General features: G+C 54.3%; 1 protein-coding gene across 3 annotated transcripts in view; it reads left to right on the forward strand.

Annotated features, from left to right (window-relative positions):
- The window catches only part of ALOX5 (arachidonate 5-lipoxygenase), a 43,125-nt gene extending 21,746 nt beyond the window's left edge, over positions 1-21,379 (forward strand). For 2 of the 3 annotated variants that reach the window (XM_013063157.2, XM_004765879.3), the window contains exons 5-14: positions 5,218-5,324; positions 7,416-7,588; positions 10,902-11,048; positions 15,644-15,847; positions 16,557-16,643; positions 18,100-18,278; positions 18,599-18,720; positions 19,121-19,221; positions 19,463-19,633; positions 20,676-21,379. In XM_013063157.2, the coding sequence (XP_012918611.1) occupies positions 5,218-5,324; positions 7,416-7,588; positions 10,902-11,048; positions 15,644-15,847; positions 16,557-16,643; positions 18,100-18,278; positions 18,599-18,720; positions 19,121-19,221; positions 19,463-19,633; positions 20,676-20,855 (1,471 nt within the window). In that variant the 3' untranslated portion in view covers positions 20,856-21,379. The remainder of the gene's footprint in view (positions 1-5,217; positions 5,325-7,415; positions 7,589-10,901; positions 11,049-15,643; positions 15,848-16,556; positions 16,644-18,099; positions 18,279-18,598; positions 18,721-19,120; positions 19,222-19,462; positions 19,634-20,675) is intronic. The other variant, XM_013063158.2, reaches the window with a different exon arrangement.

Here is a 21,379-nt window from a genome sequence, read left to right on the forward strand (position 1 = left end):
CATCCAGAACTAGTTAGCAAGGCATCTTCATGCCCTTTGTCTTTGCCTGTGCCATTCCCTGCAACTCAGATACCATTCTGCCCTTCTCGGCCTAAACTCATCATTTTTCAGGACCTTCTCCCAGAAGCTTCTAGAAGCCCCTGGGCCTGAGTGAGTTCTCCTCCCTTGTGCTCCCCAGTACTGGCCGCACAGGCCACCACTTCTCCAATGACATCACAGACCATCTTTCTCCACATCTGCTGTATAACTTGGTCCCTTGAACTGTGGACTATTTGGCAGAAACAAGCAAAGAAATCTTGAAGTGGGCACTCAGCCCCTCTTGCTACAGCACAGCTTGCAGGGTGGGGGGGTCAGCTAAGCTCTGCCTCTGCTGGCTGAGCACCATGAGGTTCTAAGAAGGAAACTAGAGATGTGCCCCCTGCCTTTGAGGAGGTTGCAGCCTGAATGAAGGGAACTGGACGTCAAGGAGATAGCTCAGAGTACCCCCCACCCTAAGAAGATGAGGGGCACATGGGAGAGGCCTCTGGGCCAGTGGAGGGTGATGTTAGGGAAGCTAACTTCTCTGAGTCTCAGAGTCTCACCTGAAGAATGAGACCACAGCTCCTGCTCAGGGCTGTTGTGTGAATATAATAAGGCCACATATGTCAACCCTGCACAGAGAAGATGATCCCTAAAAACAGTATTAGTTTCCATCCATTCTTGGTAATGGGGTCAGGTCAACAGGACTCAGGTCTCCATCATCACACACCCACTGAACACCTGCCTCCTCAGATTGACTTCCGCCCTCAAGGACTCACAGAGGACCCCTCAGTCTGTCTGGTGTTGTCTTCTTATGGGGACCATGAAGTCTGCACAGCAGGAAGGCATCTGGCCTGGCCTTGCAGTGAGCAGGCAAACATAGGCAGGGGCCTGGAGGAATGGGACAAGGATACTCTGGCAGAGAGGGCACCTTAGGCCAAGGTCAGCTGTGGCAGGGCCTGTTCATAGAACCAAGTACATTGTAACATTTCCTGGTGGCATCAAAGGAGGAACAACTTGTGCGTTTACTGACCGCTCACTGTTTGCAGACTAGAGCTTGATTGCAGGCATTGGTGGGCTGATAAGGGAATATCCCTTTAAAGGAAATTGAGAAAGAGAGCTTCCTTCCTAGTAAGGTAGAACACTGCAGAAATAGGACTGAGTTCTAGAAGAGGTGACCAGCCTCGTGCCAAGACCAGGTGGCTTGGACCCTCATGCCCTGGGCATTTCCCATCAGATGGGATCCAATGGAGGCAGCTCCCTGAAGGGGCACCCTTCTCCCTGAGGTCCCAGGGGCACCTCACTGTGACCACAGATGGCTTCCTGGGAGGGAGGCCTTAGAAGAGCTGCCACAGCCTGCACAGACTGTTCCGGGCCTGCGTTTGCGGGGTTCGGTGACAGACGGGGAACTCTGAGAGTGATCATTGCTGCATTGCAGAAGCTCGGCCTGGCTGCCTTCAGGGGTCAGAGGAGAGAGTCTAGAGCTGGTGAAGAGGGGAATCAAGAGAGTAGGGAAGATTGTGGGATGTGGTATGGATGGACCTGGGATCTGGTTGGAATTCAGGCATAATGGAGAGACTGAGGGGAGACCCCCCAGGCTTCCTTGGCCTGCGGATCCGTCTGTCAGGAAAATAGAGTGATCCTTACAAAGCGGAGCTGGGGAAGGAAAGGGGGAGATGAGTGCCAGTTGGGAGCATTGATGAGGTTGAGAACCCCAGGCAGCCTCTGGTGGTGTGAGCAGGCTCAGGAACAAAGGCCAAAACTTGCTACAGATAGGATTTGGAACTTGTCTGCTTGTCCCCCAGAATGCCAGTGCTTAAGGCTGTAGACGTTAATATTAATAATGAGGAACTATTAGGGCACTACTTGCTAATGTTTGTTGAACTCTTTTTATGAACTATGGCTTTCTGTACATTAGGTCAGCCCTGTGAGGCAGGGACAGTCATTGTGCCCATTTCACAGGTGAGAAAACTGAGATGCAGCAAGATTAGGGACTTGCCCAAGGCCGCATGGCTGGGGAGTGATGGGGCTGAGATCTTAGGCCAAGCCTTTAACACCTGGTGCAGAGCAGCCCCATTTCAGCTGTCATCACTCAGGGACTCCCAGCCCCATCCAGACTGCGTCCAGACCCCAGCACTTGGGTCTGGGGCTCCAAGACCCCTTGGTGCAGCCCCCTAGAGGTCTGACGGAGTGTCCTTAAGGAAGAGACATCAAGTGCCTGGCATCCCGCTCTGCATGGACAGAACCCACAAAGCCAGCGCCTAGCTAGCCTGTGTCCCTGCAGCCCACGCTGGAGCGTGCCACTCTGCCCATGATTAAATCAAGTCCTGCTGTGGGAAACAAACTTGTGGCTGAGGTCACCAGAAAGACCTTCTCCATTGAATCTCTGGCTTTGGGCAGTTCAGCCTCCACACCACTTGTGAGTAATTCCGGGGACTTGTCTCTTCTGAGCCACCTGCTCTGCCTGGCATGAGGCAGCCATCCTGTGCAGGTGCTGCCCCCCCCCCTCTCCAAACAGCAAAACTATGAAGTGGAAACTGGAGATGCTGTTAGAAGGAAAGGGGCAGGGGAAGCTGAGGAGACCAGACCTGTCCTCTCTCCTGGCACAGAGCAAGCAGCCCAGTGCATGTTGGTGCTGGCTGTGTGACCCTGAATGAACCAGTTGCCCTCTTTGGGATGCAGGTTCCTCTTTGTGCAGGAACAGGTCATTGGAGTCCCAACAGTCCAGTTGTCTGTAAGCATGTAGAAATATTTGGCCTTGAGGACATGCAAATGTTTTCCTCCTAATTCCACTTCTTCCTGAATCTGTGGCTTCCTCTGGGTACCAGGCCACCCCACCCTGTGTTCAGTGCCAGCCTTTTGTTTTGAAGTCAAAGACACCCAGCTGGGGAGACGATGAGCCAAGGGCTGTGACTCACTCCCGGTTCCCCACAAGATCCTCAGACTCACGACCTCTTTCCTGGGCACCATCTGGCATGTGCTGCGGCTCCTGGGCCTGCAGAGACCTGGGAAGGCCTGTCTTCTCCCAGAAACGTGTCCTTTTCCATACCCAGCCTCCAGTGGATGTCACAGTGCCGTTTACTCTCAGTTAACGCTGCTGTCTGCCCCAGGAGGCTGAGCGGCTGAGGGAGGCGGAGGAGGACAGCAGATGCTGGCTGAGGAAGGGGTAGCGACACTGATAGCAGCTTAACGGGGCCTGCCTAGCCGTGGTGAGGCTCCAAAGCGTGTGTGCAAAATAAGCGTGTGTGTAAGAGCCCCTCCCTCCTGGGGAGGGGCTAGGATAAAGTGTTGAAGAGACCAGTCCAGCTCATTCTCTCATTCTCCAGCCCCGGGGTGTGGAGCGCAGGCTGTGCACATGGCACAGCCCAGGCTGCACCCCAGCACCTTCCCAGCACTGCAGCCTCTCCAGAAGCCTCAGGCAGCTGGGTCATCCAGCTCAGAGAAGGCAAGGCCCATAGAAGTGGCCAGCCTCATGGCTCCTGGACCCACTCTGGGCAGTGTGGCCTCCTCCTAGGGGTCCCAGGGCAGCTGGTGCAGAGGAGAAGCATTTGCTAGATTAAGCAGGGGGATCAGAAGGGGAGTCGTAAAGGTGTGCCGTGTTCTGCCTCACGTGCCTTTCCCACATCTGGCAGGGCTGCTTTCCTGCATTCGGCCACTCAGACTTGCTGTCCTCGTGCATGCTTCCTGGTAGCTCCCCTGGGATGAGACAGCCATCTGTCCCCATCAGCCAGGGTCACTCTGGACAAAACACCCAAATCTCAGTCCTTTGATGCTGCTCGGAAAGGTGTGTGGTGGCTTTGGAACTCCCACGCTGTCCGGCAACTGTGCTCAGGCCCCAGCCAGCACCAACCCTATCCCCTCCCACCCACTCCCCACCAAGGAGCGGGTCTAAGGAGGGCCCCTGGCCTGCACAGGTTGGGCTGCTGCTTCGAGGCGGGCATTGACTCTGCTGCTCATGCCTGGGAGGTAGATAGATGGGAAGGGGGTTCCCCAGGAGGAGCACTGGTCAGCATGGTCCCCTGCCTGGGTATATACACTGTCTCTCTCAGTCAGTGATCAGGGCTGTCAGAGTCACTGGAGAGCCTGGAGTCCCCGGCTCCGCATGGAGCAATGCAGATGCACCCTTGTCCTCCTGGTGCTGCAGACAGAAGCAGGGCTCAGCATCACTGAGACAGCATCATGGGGCCGCCTGGGCTGGGGAAGGGGAGCTCCCCTGAGATCAGAGGAGGTGTGGGGGTTCTCGAGGCCAGCCCTCCAGATACACTCACCCCATAGACCCAGGAGGAGAAGAAAAAGGGCACTTGAGGCAGAGGAACGGCACATGCGAAGGCCCCAAGTGAGGATATAGAAAAGGCAGTGCAGGCGGGAGGCTTGAACTCTGGAGTGGGCAGTGAGCGTTGACAGTGGGGAGGAACAGGGTGACTGCCTGGTACCCTTAGCTATGGGTGTTCCAGAGAGAGAAACTGAGGCAGAATGCATCACATGAGCACTGACCAGAAGGCCCTAACCTCAGTCCTGCACCTTGCTTGAGTTAGTAGGGAAGTCTGGGAGACCTCTCTCTCTCTCCCCCACCATTCCCAGGCCTGTTCCAGAGTTCCCTCCTCCGGTAAGCCCCTGGGATCGCTCAGACCACTCAGATCTCACTCCTGAGTGTGTGCAGCCTGCTTTTGGGATTTATGAAGCTTCTGTCCTGGCTTATTTGGCCGTCCTGTGTAAGGAGCATTTGGAAAACTCGCTCTCTCTTGGTACCAGGCACAGAGCCAGAGTTAGGCAGAAAGTAAGTAAGGGATGAACTCAATCAAACTGCTCATGCCCTAAAACTCCAGGTGGCTGGCTGGAGTAGCTGTGTAGGAACTAGGGTGCTCTGTGCCTGGGAGCTGGTCCCTGGTGGGGGCAGCAGAACTTTACTGAATGACTGAAGGAGTGGGTGAAAGCTGGAGTGGAGGGGATTGGAGGCACTGTGGGCTGTTCTCGTGGGCGGTAGCAACTTTCCTTTCCAGGGGAGATGCAGTTGAGAGAGCATCGGCATCGGTGCTGGTTCCTGTCCTGGTTCCACCAGGCCGACCAGCTGTCCTCTCAGAGCGGCCCTGGGTTCAGTTCTTTGCTACCCAGGAGGCCACAGTGTGAAGGGGCTGTGCGGAGTGGGGCAAGGCCAGAGTGAGTGCGAGTGGGGAAGGAACGCTGTCTCCTGGTCTGCAGGATGGAGAACCTGTTCATCAACCGCTTCATGCACATGTTCCAGTCTTCCTGGAGTGACTTTGCCGATTTCGAGAAAATCTTTGTCAAGATCAGCAACACTATTTCTGGTGAGTGTACACACCCCTTTCCCGGGGTCTCTCATGGGGCTGGGGAGATTTGCCTGGGACCAGGAAAGGGCCGCCCCACCCCTGCTCCCACATGGCAGCTGGCTCCTCCCCATCGGCCAGGCCCGCACCCCTGCCACAGCCCCCGCAGTTTCCCAGTGGTCCCCCTCCCGCCCAGAGCTTTCCCTTCCTTGGGCACTCAGGGCTAAGCACCCTCAACCTCACTTTGTCATCAAAGGTCTCAGAAGTGTCACACTTTGTATTTACATGAATCGGTCATTTATGGTATATCTGAACAGAGTAAAAGCAGAACTTAGCTTGCTGTTGTTTTTTTTTTTTTTTTTAAGATTTTTTTTATTTATTTGTCAGAGAGAGAGAGAGGGAGAGAGCGAACACAGGCAGACAGAATGGCAGGCAGAGGCAGAGGGAGAAGCAGACTCCCTGCCGAGCAAGGAGCCCGATGTGGGACTCGATCCCAGGACGCTGGGATCATGACCCGAGCCGAAGGCAGCTGCTTAACCAACTGAGCCACCCAGGCGTCCCTTAGCTTGTTTTTTAAGCATTTACAGAAAAGTAACCTTGGGTTTGCTTGGACTCGGATATGTTTGGTAGGTGTTGACTTGCAATAGCAACATAATTATCAGGGATGGTCCAGGAAGGAAAAACAGAAAAGATAAGGAAACAGGAGTGATGGGTGAAGAATGAACGTTGAAATAAGCACCTGGGAAGACCCTGCGCAGACTTCTCCCCAGGAGGCCCCTCTGCTCCCCCTTCTCCCTCCTTCTCCCCTCCTTCTCCCTTCAACTTAGGTGGAAGGTCTGGAGTCCCCCTCTCCCCTAGAAGCACAATGTTATAAAGCAGATCTCTAGAACATACTCATCTTGCTTAACTGAAACTTCTTGGTCATTGGGTAGTAACTCCGCATTTCCCCTCCTGCAGCTCCTGGCAACCACCATTCTGACTTTAGGAGTGTGACTGTTAACAACCACGTGTCAGTGGCATCGTATAGTATTTGTCTCCCCATGACTGGCGGGTTTCCTTAGCATCATGTCCTCTGCGTTCACCCACGCAGGCAAACTGCAGGGTGTCCTTCCTTTCTTAGGGCTGTTTCCACACCTCGGCTGTTAGGAAGTGTGCTGCAGTGATCATGGGAGTGCAGATATCTCTTCCAGGTCCTGATTTAAGTTCTTTGGGATAAATGCCCAGAAGTGGGATCGCTGGCTCATACAGTAGTTCTACTTTTAATTTTGGGGGACCCCACCCTACTGTTATCCATAGTGACCACACATTTTGCATTCCCACCAGCAGTGCACAAGGTTCCAGTTTCTCCACACCTTCTCCAACCCCTGCTTTCTTGTTCTTATGATAGCCATCTGGACAGGTGCAAAGCGGTACCCCACTGTGGTTCTCACTTGCACTTCCCTGATGATTAGTGACATTAAGCAATTTTTCATATACCTGCCGGCCATTTGTACATCTTCTTCGGAAAAATGTCTGTTCCAGTCTTTTGTCCATTTGTTAATCAGTTTATTAGTTTTTTTGCTATTGAGTTATGGGGTTCTTTATATATTTTGGAGATGAACCATTTATCAGATGTTCAGTTCACATGTGTCTGCCGCTCTATAGGTTCTTTTCACTCTGTTGACTGTTCCTTTGCTGTGCAGAAACTTTTTTTTTAAGATTTTATTTATTTATTTGACAGAGATCACAAGTAGGCAGAGAGGTAGGCAGAGAGAGGAAGGGAAGCAGGTTCCCTGCTGAGCAGAGAGCCCAATGTGGGGGCTTGATTCCAGAAACTTTTTAATTTGGTGCAATCCTTTTGTCCATTTTTGGTGGTGTTCTTGAGAATGAAATTCCCCAGGAACCTTCTGAGCCACCAGGGACAGCTCAGGGAGAACAGGGTAGTGCCATGTCCTGAGCGAGGGGTCAAGCAATAGGGCACAGCCAGCGGGATTATGATTGACCAGCTGGTCGGCAAACACGTGGGGAATGGGACCCAGCAGGGACTCTGGTCCTCAGCCAGGGTCTGAAGGGCTGCAGCCCGGATTGCCGCTACTCAGAGCTTGGGCAAGGCCACAGTTTTCTCCTCTTTAGAGCGGGTCATGAACCACTGGCAGGAAGACCTCATGTTTGGCTACCAGTTCCTGAATGGCTGCAACCCAGTGTTGATCCGGCGCTGCACGAAACTGCCCAAGAAGCTCCCTGTGACCACAGAGATGGTGGAGTGCAGCCTGGAGCGGCAGCTCACCTTGCAGCAGGAGGTTGAGGTAGGACCTGGTTGTTGGATGACTTCAGCTGTGGCCAGCTCAGATGGCTAGGTCATGCTTTGTGGGGCAGAAAGCACTTTCTGCCGGCTGGTGCTCACGAACCTGTCTCCAGGCGCCTCTGCCAGGCTAAGGAGGAGATCAGCTGCCCTTGGTGAGGAGGTCTCCTCCTTTCCCTGGGCACTTATGGAAAATGTCTTGTCCAGTGTGGGATGGTGGTAATTCTCAGTGCTCAGGGCTGGGAGCATGCCTGTATTTTCAACATCAGTGTCACTAATTAAAAGAGCTCCCCCTCAGTAGGGGCTAGTTGTGGGCCAGGCTTTGGGACAGAAGCTTTACACACATGGCTGTTGGGTTGTCACCAACCTTGCAAAGGTAAGGAAACTGGAGAAAGCCACAAGCCTTGTAATAGCACAAGGAAAAGAGAGAAAATGGGTGGAATTTTTAACTTTCTAATTAAAAATGTTGGTGTCTTCTGCTTCTGCCCTCACCTTCCTCCCAACCCTCCTTCTGGCTCACCTGCAGGGAGCTGAGGCCCAGAGATGGTCCTGGCTCTCTAGTTCGTTGGCCTCTCCCACCAGAGCCAGCACAACAGTACCCTGCCCCCAGGTGTCTAGGTGGCCTTCTGTTTCTGGCCACATGTCTTTTTTGCTCAGCTTGCCTTGGGGCCCCAGTGAGGGAAGGGTGGTCTATGCCATCTGTGGAGATCCACCTTCTGCCCACCTGGCTCTAGAGGGCTACCTGCCCAGCTGACCATCCCCCACCCCAGGGCACATGGTCCCAACCCCTGCACCCTGGACTGCCAGGCCCCCAGGACACTAACAGGTCACATGGACTGCTGACCAGGGCCGCACACGCCCCCACACAGGCCCATACTCACACACACGCACACCCAGTGGTATCCTTTGTAGATTCCATTTCTGGCCAGATGAACAGTGATTTGGTGACTATGGGTTCCACACTTCAAGCCAGAGAATCCTACAAGCTCGAGAGCCACAGAGTTGTACAATGGGAAGGGACTGCATAGCCCTCTGGCCGGCGGACGGCTTTTGCTTACCAGTCCTTGCCACCTCCAGGGCTGGGGGTTGTGACCATCTTTGTTAGTATGGCCACCTTTCCTCTGAGTGATGGTCTAGAGGCTCAGCTGTGGTTTTTGTCACAAATCAATAACCTAATAGCCACCACTGACTAGAGTCTTACGTGCCATCCATCTCTTACACACACCACCAATCTCTTACACACACACTACCCATCTCTTACACACACAGCACCCATCTCTTACACATGCCTCCCATCTCTTATACACACAGCACCTATTTCTTACATGCCATCCCTTACACACATTTCCCATCTCTTACACACACCTCCCACGTCCTATAGCACAATTTTTAATTCCCTGAATCAGTCATTAGGGCCAGGAAAATGGAGCCTGTGGGCCAAAAGGAGAGGACAGGGACACCAGACAGGCAAGAACACCAGAATCCCAGAACAGCACAGAATCCCAGATGTTCAGCACAGAATCCCAGAACATCAGAACTAAGAGATAGGGTCTCCCCCCTCACTTTTCAGAAGGATGAAACTGAGACCCAGAGAGAGGAGGTGACTTGGGATAACAGAGCAGTGCCCCTGGCACGGGCCCAAATTCCAGGCCTCCTGGTTCCCGGGCCTGGGTTCCGAGAGGCTCTTGTTAGCCTGGCATTCATCACCTTAACTAACCTGGGTCTCCTCGAGATTGGATTGGCAGCCATTCCTGGGCAGTACTCACGATGGTCATGTCCACTCTGACAGTCCAGTTGTCCAACCCATCACAGGAGCCCACCCAGCCCGGTGACCCAACCCATAGGCCTCTACCTTCTTGACAAGGTGATCCTGAGGGGCCCGGTCACATGCTCTCCTGAAACCAGCTTCTCCCCACACTCCTGCCCTGATGAGCGGTGGGCACAAACTCCGTCCTCTCTACCCCTTCCTCACACACTTTGCAGACAGACAGCGCAGAGCTCATCACTGGTGCCAGGTGACTGCCAAGGTCCCTCAAGCTGAAAAAGGAGGAAGATGGTGACCAGGCCCTTAGCTCCTGTCCCATGTTCGGTCCCCCCTAAGGGGGATTCCTAAGGCTTGTGCTGGGTGGTCCAGCACGCCCTCTGCAGGGTTGTGACACACATCTCACCTGAGCACTGGTGGACCCAGCTCTGCCGCATCGGGGACCACCCCCTCTGGTAACATCCATTACTTGCTTTAAATGAGAAAAGCTTTAGAAGAAGCACCCCATCCTCCCAAATTCTTCAAGTTCTGGCCTGAGCAGGCCCCAGCTTTAAGAAAGGAACCCTCACGGGGCACCTGGGTGGCTCAGTGGGTTAAAGCCTCTGCCTTTAGCTCAGGTCATGATCCCAGGGTCCTGGGATTGAGCCCCGCATCAGGCTCTCTGCTCTGTGGGGAGCCTGCTTTCTCCTCTCTCTCTGCCTGCTTCTGTTCTCTGTCTGTCAAATAAATAAATAAAATCTTTTAAAAAAGAAAAAGAAAAAGAAAGGAGCACTCACAGCTCTCAGGTTGGGCTCCCTGTAGAAGACTAATCTATAGTCCGTGAAGAGTGGCTTTCTCCCTTCCCTACATCCCAGACACATGGCTTTTTTTTTTTTTTTTTTTTTTTTTTTTTTTTTAGTATAACAACCCCAGAAAAAGAGCCCGAATCAGGAGTGTCACCAAGATCAATGAATTTTCACCGAGTTACCCCACCTTGCCACCAGCCTCAGACCAGGCTGCAGAACACACGAGGGACACAATCCCTCTTGACCCCAAAGAGTGTACCCTCCTCCAAGGCCTAAGGACCCCCCCCCCCCCCCCCAGGACCCTGCAGACCCCTGCCCCTGCAGATGCCCCTGCAGAACCTTCCACCCCCGAAGAGCCGGCCCCATTTCTTCTCCCAAGGGTGACATGTCGTGACACCATGTAAGTGCAGGCCGGCGGCGGCGCTCTGCAGAATTTGCATTCTTGTCTATCTAGTCTGCACCCTCTCTGCTTCCTTATGATGCTGCCGCTCTAGGGCGTCGTCCAGCATCTTGCATGAAGGCAACACAGCTTCCAGGGACAACACATGCAGACCAGGCCCCTGCCATTCCTTCACATCACCAGAAAACCGCCACAACCTCTGAATACTCTGGATGCGAATCAGCCCAGAGTCAGAGAACAAAACTGTCCATTTGGAGCTCCGATCAGATGTTAGGAGCCTCTAAAGCCACCTCTCCCTCCCCCGGGCCTGGTTCTTGGGTCCATCTCTGTCTGAGGCTGACGCGGCCATATTTCCTCTTGCCTCCTGCAGCAAGGGAACATCTTCATCGTGGACTTTGAGCTGCTGGATGGCATTGATGCCAACAAAACAGACCCCTGCACCCTGCAGTTCCTGGCAGCACCCATCTGCTTGCTGTACAAGAATCTGGCCAACAAGATTGTCCCCATTGCCATCCAGGTAGGCCATCACCCTGCTCCTTTCCTGGATAGCTCTGCCCTCAGCAGCAAGGGCTTGGCAGGGAGTTTCCTGGGTGTCTCCACCTGAACCTCCAGAAGAAGGTAACCACTCTGCTTCACATCTCCTAGGGTGGGTGCAGAAAGCTGAAGGCTGTGCCAGGTAGATAGGAAAAACAAGAACTTAGGACTTCCTGCCAGCGGTGGGAAGAGCTGGCCCCAAGCAGCAGGAAGGGCTCCCCTCCCCAAAATACACTTGACAGATTCCTGCTGAGCACCTGCCCTGGGATAACATACGACCCACCTTGCTCCCTCCCAGCATCCTGACCAGGGGCCCCAAGTCAGAACATCAAAAGGGGTCTGGCAGGTGAGGCTGTGAGATGAGCTATAGACTGAGGCCACCAGGGGACACCATGGAGGCTGGGGTCAGGAAGGGGCCAATGCTGCAATGCTGCCTTCTAGCGCCCAGGGGTTCTGTTTCTACCAAAGAAGATGGAAGAGAAAGAGGAGCAGTTCGGGTCAATGGAGGCAGGGGCAGAGCATCCTCTCTCCCACTCCCTGCTGCTGCTTCCTCAGAGCACCAAGCACTCTGTGACCACTGGTGTGCAGACAGTGGGAAGGCAGCACCCAGTACAGGACCAGGTGTAGGTCTGTGAAGAGGGCTGCTGCCTAGGGGCCCCTGTGGGGGACAGATGGACAAGCCATCTGCAGACTTGACTTTGAGCCAGCTGTGAACCAGGCGTTGAGTGCTATGGGCATAAGAGCCACTGGTTTGCCCTGTGCTAACCCCATGACAAGACTGTCCCAAAGGTTAGCCTGCACAGTCCACAATCCCTTACCTTCAATTCTGAAATCTAAGAAGTCCTAAAACTGCTAGGTTTTTCAAAAGTGTGCACCAAATTCATTGGCAGCAAAACTTGCTCTGAACCAAAAGGAAAGACTGTTTAGAAGCTTCACCGCACCCAGTGTGGTATGCATGTGCATCAGAGAGAAGTACTGATGCATTTGATTGTAAAATAGTGTGTTGCCCCGGACCTGGTGTAGGGGGAGAAAGGTGTCACCAAATGAAGTATATGCACTGCTAAAATCCTAAAACTTCTGGATTCTGAGACATGTGGTCATCAGGGTTCCAGACTAGGACCTGGCTCAAGTTATATCATTGTCATGACAAGGCTCTGAGGTCAGGGACTACTGCCATGAGTCATGTCCAGCAGAATAGAGGACAGACACAGGTGCACAGTCAGCATAGTGGGGCTTAGTGCCAGGCTGTCTGGCTCCAGAGTTCATGATCTCCCAGGCTCCTGGTCTCGGGCACATCTTCCCCCAGAGGAATTCCTAGCCTAGCAGAGAGAAGCTCTGTGCTTAAGAAACTGAAGCTAAAGGTAAAGGGACATGAGATGGGGAAAAAAGCAAAGAGGACTTAGAGACCTGAGGGAAGGAGACGTTTACCAGTGGCAGGCACCCTGAAGCAGCCTGTCCTCCAGAGAATTCTTGGAGTGGCCTGGAGTCAGGGGCCTGGCTTCAGTCCCAGCTCTGTCACTTGCTAGCAGACGTGGGACCTTGGGCAAGTCACAATGTTCCTGAATCTCTTCCCTCTGTTAAAAATGCAACATTTGCAAACTATGAAGAACCATGAAAATAAAACCAAAAGAATAATAAATCCAAACTTTGGTTCTTTGAAAGGTTCAAGAAAATCGAAAGAAAAAACCAAAAATACATAAGATTAGGAATAAGACATAATCACAAGGGTATTTGTTTTCTTTAAAAGTAATAGCATGGCATCAAATTTTTAAATTGGAAGCAATGGGTAAAAACCTGGCAAAATATAAATTATGAGAAGAAATTGTAGAAAATAGGCCAATATCCATATAAGCACCTGGGAAGCTGACTGAACGTCTAGTGGGGTGAGGGGCCTGGGAACTGAGCAGCTGAGCTCCAGTCAGCGTTTACCCAGCGGACACCTGCCGAGCTGTTTCACAGGATTCAGCTCCGGATCTCGTTCTGGGAAGCCGGCATAACCTTCATGCCAAGCACCCCAACAGGCAGACTCCCAAAGAAAGCTGAAGACCAATCCAAGTTACAAACACAGATTTTATTTTATTTTTTAAAGATTTTATTTATTTATTTGACAGAGAGACAGCAAGTGAGGGAACACAAGTAGAGGGAGTGGGAGAGGGAGAAGCAGGCTTCCCGGCAGGCAGGGAAGCCAGGGTGATGGGGCTCAGGGCCAGGACTGAGCACCCGCATCACAGAACAGGTGTCCCCCAGCTGGAGGAGCACAGAGTGGGACACTCTCTCCTAGAACAGCCCTTCCAGGCCCAGCAGCCTGTCCTCTAGCGCCCGGTCCACAGAGACCATAGAGATGCAAGCCCTCACAGGGCATCACAAGCATCGCTCATGGCAGGAAAACAAACAAAAGACCATTTGAAGGCAGCAGAGGGTTGATTGAATGAAATCTCTTATGTCCAGACAATGAGCTGTTGCACCACCTTTAAAAGGAATGAACTTGATGTATCGCAGCAGACCTGAAGGGTTTCCACAGTGAGCTAACAAAGCAGAAGAAAGGACATCGGGCAGAGATCATCGCATCTCCTCTGTGCAAACGAAATTTAGGAAGCGGCACACCATTGACAAGACAGTACTTGCGGGAGTGGGGAGGTGCAGAAGGACATAGCCTCACCAGTGGAGAGCACTGGGATGGACTGGCTGGGGCACAGGTGAGCAAGAGACAGAAGGGAGAGGCATTTATTATAGCAGTGTTCGACTTATGGAACATTGAACAGGTTAATATGCACATACACCAAGAGCTGGATTATGAGATTATTTATTAATACGCTCTTCTGAAGTGACCAAAATTGTTTTTTCTAATCAGAAACAAAAAACTACTTTGTTAACCAAAACACAAATTTAAAAAACAAAAACAAGTTGTCCAGGGTACATTCTGGACTCCCACAGTGTCCCTGAGCCTGGACAGAAGTGGGGGGGACGGGACGATGGGTAGGAGAGGGGAAGGCCCAAGCCGGCATGGGCATGGCCTTCGAGGCCGTGGAGAGTTCCAGGAGGAAAGCAAGGGAGAGTCTGGACTAGGCAGTGAGAGTTGAAGAGAAGGGCTGAAGGCAGTGCCCAGGCCCCATCCCAGCTCAGATGTTTACCCACTGTTGTGGCTTGGGAGACCTGTGCAACCACTCAGAGCCTCAGTTTCCCCCTATGTAAAATGGACAGGAATACCTGCCTTGCAGGGTGCTGGTGAGGATTAAAAGAGACAGTACAGGCAGGGCCCCTCACAGCAGAGGGTGTCCTCAGCCACAGGGCCATGTTCCAGAGCATGACAGGCCTGGAACAGGCCACTCCATTCCATATGTGGCTTGTACTAGATTTCTACTGGACAACACTATGTTCAAAGGAGAGACAGGGAAATTACCTTCCAAAATACTTACCATGACCTTAAGGAGTCCACTGGATTTGGCCCCTCCCCACGGTCCCGGACAGCTGTCCTCCTCAGTTGGTCACTGTGCAGCTACACTGGTCTCCGAAGAGCCTAAGGGGCAGCCCAGCTCCTGCCCACCTCAGCCCACCCCAGCCTACAGTTCCTCCAGCCCAAATGCTGCTCCTCCACTCCAGATAATTCCTTCTCATCCTAAATGTTCACCCCTCCAAGGCTCCCTGTCTTCCTCCAAAAGAGGAGGTAATGACAGCGCTCGCAAGACCTCACACTGTCGAGTCCAGAAGCTATGCAGGCTAATGGCTGTTGTCATGGGCAAAGCTAGGGACCAAGGAATTGGTGGGCAGGGAGGGCCAAACGTAGGGCTACTTCTGCAGAGATGACAGCGGCCAGATCATGGACTTTGGGGGCTTTCTTTTCTGGCATTAAGAAGTGACTGGTTTCAAAGAGGAGATTGACATAACATGATTTGCATTCAGAAAAAAAAAAAAAGTCACCTTGGCCCCAATGTGGAGTTGAAACTGGAAAGGCAAAGGCAAGCTTTGTTTCTCCGACAGGAAGCAGCTGGCTACAAGACTGGGCTCAAGTGACAGGGACCTAGGTCACTGCATCCTGAGGATCTTAGAGCCCTGGAACTGGAGGAGCTACCGGAGGGCAAGAAGGGAAGTCAGGTGCACCAGCCCAAGCCTGGGGAACAGCAACACTAAGGGAACAAGGGCGGAGGGGAACGTATGTGGACAAGCAGCAGTCAGAGCAGTGGGAAGAATCCAGGAGGGAGAGAGCAGGCAAGGGAGGCGAGAAAGATGGGGGCAGGAGTGGAAGAGCAGAGCAACACACTCTAAGCACCTAAGCTGGTCATCTTAGTCACTGGGCCATCTTAGTCACTTGCCGTCACTCTGGGAGGTAAGTAAAAAGTGTGGCCGATGGTGGAACCAGAGTTCAGAGAGGCTCAGGTGCCCAGTGTCCTACAGCTAGTAGGTGTCGTCACTGGGGTGGGAAATGCAAACCCTAGACCCTCTGCCCTCCTCCATGATCCGTTTATGACTCCAAGACCACTGTTTAGGAAATCTGGACTCTTCTGGAATTTTCTGAGATGCCAGGCTTTCATATATAGAGCAAAATATTACCACGTATTTTTCTTTCTCCAATGTTATCAGCTCAACCAAATCCCAGGAGATGAAAACCCGATTTTCCTCCCTTCGGATGCAAAATATGACTGGCTTCTGGCCAAAATCTGGGTGCGCTCCAGTGACTTCCACGTCCACCAGACCATCACCCACCTTCTGCGCACACACCTGGTATCTGAAGTTTTCGGCATTGCCCTGTACCGCCAGCTGCCCGCCGTTCACCCCATTTTCAAGGTACGGCAAGCTACCCGTGCCCTCAGCAGGTGAAGGAGGGCATTGGCACATGGTGGGGGGTGGCAGAGGGAGGGGGGCGGGGCCCTGACACCCCCACAGGGCTGGGGCCAGGAGTAGCCGGCAGAGAGGGGCCCTTAGGGATGCTCAGGTGGTGGTACTACAGCTCTGAGGCTGCTGGTTCCTAAGGACACGAGGCCTGGGCCTGACAGGGCCTCACTGGCCTGGGAGCAGAGGTTGAAGAGGCAGATGACGTCCATGTGACCCTGGTCTGATCCCAGGTGCCACCATCACTGCCCTTCTCTTCCTGAACCTCGCTGGCACTGACTCCTGGGACACAGCAGGCTCTGGGCCTGTTTCCCCATCCATGCAGCAGGTATTGAAGAGGACACCTGCCTCATAGGATTCCCGTCAGAACCAAGAGTTAACAAATTCCAGAGCTGAAAATACTACCTGGCACATAGTTCAGCTCTATACAAGGCCTGGCTATTATCATTTTCATCATTATCAGGTCGCTAAGCGTCAAAGTGGCGGTCCCCAGGCCCCCCAGCAGCTCACCTGACCTGCACCTCCTCCTTAGCCCTGGCATCACCCCTCCTCAGCGGACTGGGGTGCAGGGTGCTGGGGGTCTCTGGGGCACGCGGGGGGTGCAGCCCTGGTCAGGAGGCCTGGCCAGGCCTTCTCTGAGGCCTCCTCCTGCTCCTCCCCGCAGCTTCTGGTGGCACACGTGCGGTTCACCATCGCCATCAACACCAAGGCCCGCGAGCAGCTCATCTGCGAGTATGGCCTCTTTGACAAGGTGGGCACCTCTCGTCCACCTCTGTGCATGGCCCTGCCTCTCCAAACCTCCACCGCCAGCCCAGGTTTCCTCTCAGGAGTCAGGCATCTGGGCACCAGGGTGGCGGTGGGTGCCTGAGAAGGGTGGGGGTCTGGAGGTGCTCAGAGTGAAGGCTCCCCAGGTCCTCTGGCCAGTCTGGCCCTTCTCTACGGGTGACCTGCCCCCTCCCCATCCATGCACTGTCTGCTTCTCTGCACTTCCTCACATGGCCTGTGTCACCCCTGTACCCTCCTCCTCCCCCGTCCTCTGGCTTATGCTTGTGGATTCTGCCTTCCAGCCCCCACTCCTCCCCTCCTGCTCTGCTTCCCCATGGAGCACTACCACCCACCCTCTGCACTTCTGGGCTCACACTCCTACCCTCCCCTCAGCTGGGTCTAACCCCTACCCATCCCTCAAGTACTCCCAGGCAGCTCTTTGCCCTTTCTGACCCCTGAGGCCTTGCTAAGCCCGGAGCCTCCAGGCAGCCATTGTCCTGCCCTTCCTCCTCTCCCAGCACCGTTAGTGAGGCAGCCCGCTCATCAGTAAGGCTGAGCCCCCTCGTGGGCTGCAGATAACCAAGCCCAAGCCAAACAAGCTGAAGCTGGAAAAGAAGTGTATTCTCTCAAAACCCAGAACATAACAGAGGTGAGGGGCTTCCAACCCCTCCCAAAATGGACTCAGGGACTCAAATAATGGCCCCAGGGGACAAATGCACTGGCTGGCACTCTCTTCTACTCTTTAAACTGTGCGGACCCCATTCCCCCAGTCAGGCTCTGTGGACAGGCTTTCCCCCATGGGAGGGGAATGGGACCTCATCCCAGGGAGCACCAGGCTCATGTCCCCACGCAGGGACCATCCTCTCCCATCCAAACAAAGTCCAGGGAGCAACTCCCATCACTCCAGCTTGGGTCATACGACCCTGTGGACCAACCTGTGGCATTCCAGTACCCAAGTCATCCTTTACAAGGTCCTGTGGCCTGAATGCTCAGCCACCGTGTGTGCTGGGATGGGGACCAGGATGCCTCCTGTGCATCTCTCCCACCCTCACCTAAGCAAACACAGGCCCTCAACAGTTGTGTGGCCCTCGGGGCTGCTATCTGCCCCTTTCTTGAGCCCAAAGCTCAGATCACTGCAGTGCTTGCACTCCAGGCAGCCTGTACTCAGAACATGAGCCCTGCCCTCCCACAGTCCCTGCACACACCCTTCGGCTATAACCCCTCGCATTAGATGGGGCCTCCCTAACATCTTCTGTGGGCTGCTGTTTAGGGAACTAAACAGCCCTCCTACCCCACCTGCTCAACCCCCAGGACATGGGCTTGCCTGTCCGTGTTCCCTGCTACCCAGGCATCCTCTCACAGTTTCTCATGGTGAGCTCTGGGTGAGAAGGCTGACCAGGGACGGCCAGCTTCAGCTCATGCTCTCTCCCCTCCCACTCAAGGCCAACGCCACAGGGGGCGGAGGGCACGTGCAGATGGTGCAGAAGGCCATGCAGGACCTGACCTACACCTCCCTGTGCTTCCCTGAGGCCATCAAAGCTCGGGGAATGGACAGCGCAGAGGATATTCCCAACTACTTCTATCGGGATGACGGGCTTCTGGTGTGGGAGGCCATCAAGACGTGAGTGCCTTCTGGGGCCAAGGGACCCACTCTGCAAAATGAGTAGAGGTCCTGCAGGAGGAGAGGACCAGGGCATTGACTGGCAGGCCAGACCAGGGGCCTGGACCACTGACTTAGCGGGCCAGGGCATGGCTCCGTTGTCAGGGCCCTGAGACAGAGGAAGGTATGTGGGTGGGGGCAGGAATGAGTGACCCAGGTCTGGACATTAAGGAGTAAGTCACAGGGTCACCAGTGGAACCCTTCCCTGGGGCCCAGGGGCCCGGCTCTGCAGATCCTGGCCAGGTCACCCACTCCTAGCTGGGCCCCTCCTCCTGAGCCAGGTTCACAGCCGAGGTGGTAGGCATCTACTACGAGAGTGACCAGGTGGTGGCAGAGGACCAGGAGCTGCAGGACTTCGTGAATGATGTGTACGTGTACGGCATGCGGGGCAAGAAGACCTCAGGTACAGACCGCCTCCACTCTCCTCCTGGCAGGCTCTGCTCTTCCGTGCACCTCTGACTTTCCTTGGGCAGCACTGGCCCAAGGCATCCACCTTAGCACCTGGTGCTGGGGCCAGAGCTCCCAAGAGACCCCTGCCCACCAGTATATGTCTCATGGGACTTTCTGTAGCCAGAAGTCAGGGACTTTCTGTAGCCACTGAGAACCAGGGCCGGAAATTTCAGGAACACTGGGCTATTGTCCCCTTCCAGTGTCTTGCCTGTGCATGGGCCCCCAAAGTCTTCATATGGGAGAACTCAGGGACTGGGGGAAGGGTGGGGGGAGGGTATCTGTGGGTCATCGGTCCACTGCACCCTCTGTCCCCCCGGGGTCGGGGCCTCAGCAAGCCCCTGGCTCTGCCCTAGGTTTCCCCAAGTCCATCAAGACCAGAGAGAAGCTGTCGGAGTACCTAACGGTAGTGATCTTCACAGCCTCAGCCCAGCATGCAGCAGTCAACTTTGGCCAGGTGGGCTAAGGCAGGGCGGGACATTGCCAGAGTCACCTTACCTTGACTGCTGCTGATGGGCCCAGACAGAGCCGCCCCTCTTTCTAGTCTTCTGGGGCTGGTCTTGGTGATGGGAAGGAGGGTGGAAAGTGTCTGGGTGGTTGCTCCCTCTGTGGGGCAGGTAGAGGATGGCCTGCTGTGGGGGCGGGGGGTGGCAGCTGGCTGACGAGGGGCCCAACCATGTCTGCGGCTGCCCCTGCAGTATGACTGGTGCTCCTGGATTCCCAATGCCCCCCCAACCATGCGGGCCCCACCACCAACAGCCAAAGGTGTGGTCACCATCGAACAGATTGTGGATACTCTGCCAGACCGTGGCCGCTCCTGCTGGCATCTGGGTGCAGTGTGGGCACTAAGCCAGTTCCAAGAAAATGAGGTGAGCAGGGGAGACATTCTGCCCCCTCTAAGGGGCGGGGTGCCCAGATTTAACCCATTCCTCCCTCTCAGGCCTTTGCGATTAAGGGCTTGGGCTAGACACCTGTTCTGACTTCCAAGGCTGGAGGTGCCTAGGGGGTCCCAGGCCTGTGCTTGGATGGAGCTCGGGGTGGGGGAGGGGCAGGAGAGCACAGGGATTCTGCTCCACTGGTGACCACCCAGAGGGGACAACTGGGTATCCTGCCAGACACTCCCATGCACATACACCTTACTGAACCTAGGGTCAAAGCTGGGCATCTCAGATGCAACCCCATGGCATTAGCTCAGTGTCACACAGAATGACTGCCAGTTCAACCAGCCCCAGACCCATGGGCATTTTAGGGGGTGTTGAGGCTGCTTTGGGGACTTTGCTAATGTCCCCACTGACTCACTAACATCTTTGTATATGTGTCTTTGCACAAGTGTTCAGGAGGGCCAGATGACGTGCTCCTCGCAGAGGAATTTCTGGGTCAGAGACCACTGAGACCGATGTGTCCACAAACTAATCCCGAATCCCAGCCTTGCTAGCCCTGGCTATGAAACTTTCCAGTTTTAACAATCCCATAGTTTTGAAAAAACAGATCTAGTTTTGATTTGGAGACATCTGTGTGAGTGTGGAAATGGGCACAGCACCACAACAGGGCCCGGCGGGGGCTGCCCCAGGCTGGAGAGGCTAGCGCTGGCCCCCGTGCTCCCGCTGCCCAGAGCCCAGACAGGAAGGCGGGAGCACCTTGGAGGACAGGGCCCAGCAGGAGCGGACCGCCGCCCACCCACATGCCATAGCCCCCCTGCGCCTGCACCATCCCACACAGGGCAGCTGTTTCTCCCATTTATCTGAGACCCCAGACTGGGGGCATTCTTGGGGTACTCTCAGCAGGGGCTGGAGAAGGGGAAATGAGCACATGCTTCCTCACTTCCCCAGGGATGGTCTCTGGGGGTGAGACAAGGCCTGTCAGTTTGCATCACCTCGGCAAAGATTAACCTGTCTATGTTTCGGCCCTTAGCTGTTCCTGGGCATGTACCCAGAAGAGCATTTCATCGAGAAGCCTGTAAAAGAGGCCATGGCCCGATTCCGCAAGAACCTTGACACCATCGTCAGTGTGATCGCCGAGCGCAACAAGAAGAAGAAGCTGCCGTATTACTACTTGTCCCCAGACCGGATTCCCAATAGTGTAGCCATCTAAGTGGCCACCCGAGCCAGGCTCATGTGCAAATGGCCAGCTGCTCGAAGCTGAGCTCAGCACCCAGACTCCAGGCTGCCCAGGTAGGCAGGCCCACAGGTGGCCCCCAGGGCAGACCTCCTGGCCGCTTGCTCTCCAGAGACTGCCCCGGCTCTTCAGGGCCCAGGATGACTGGCTTCAAACCAAAGACTTCCAGGTTGGGCCATGTTATGCCTCAGCTTCAGTGCATTTTCTAGTTTGTTCCTCAATCTTTAGTGAATCCCATACTTTGACCACAGTGGGCACACGGCAGGGATCTGTCCTATTCAGAGCAGGACAATGTCGCTTCCTGCCCTAGGCCTCGCTCAGCACTTCTCCACTGGGAGCGGTGAGAAGTCAGGACCAATCTGCTCTTGCTGGGGGGCGTGGAATGATTCTCTTTGATTTATGCTTCATCCAATTTCCTGCATATAGTAGATGCCCAAATAAATCCTTATTGAATGAATGAACTGGTTATCCTAAAAGTAAAGGAGCACATTTAAAACAAA

Source organism: Mustela putorius, unplaced genomic scaffold (genome assembly GCF_011764305.1).
Source record: "Mustela putorius furo isolate JIRA1106 unplaced genomic scaffold, ASM1176430v1.1 tig00003909_pilon_pilon_pilon, whole genome shotgun sequence".
NCBI lineage: Eukaryota > Metazoa > Chordata > Mammalia > Carnivora > Mustelidae > Mustela > Mustela putorius.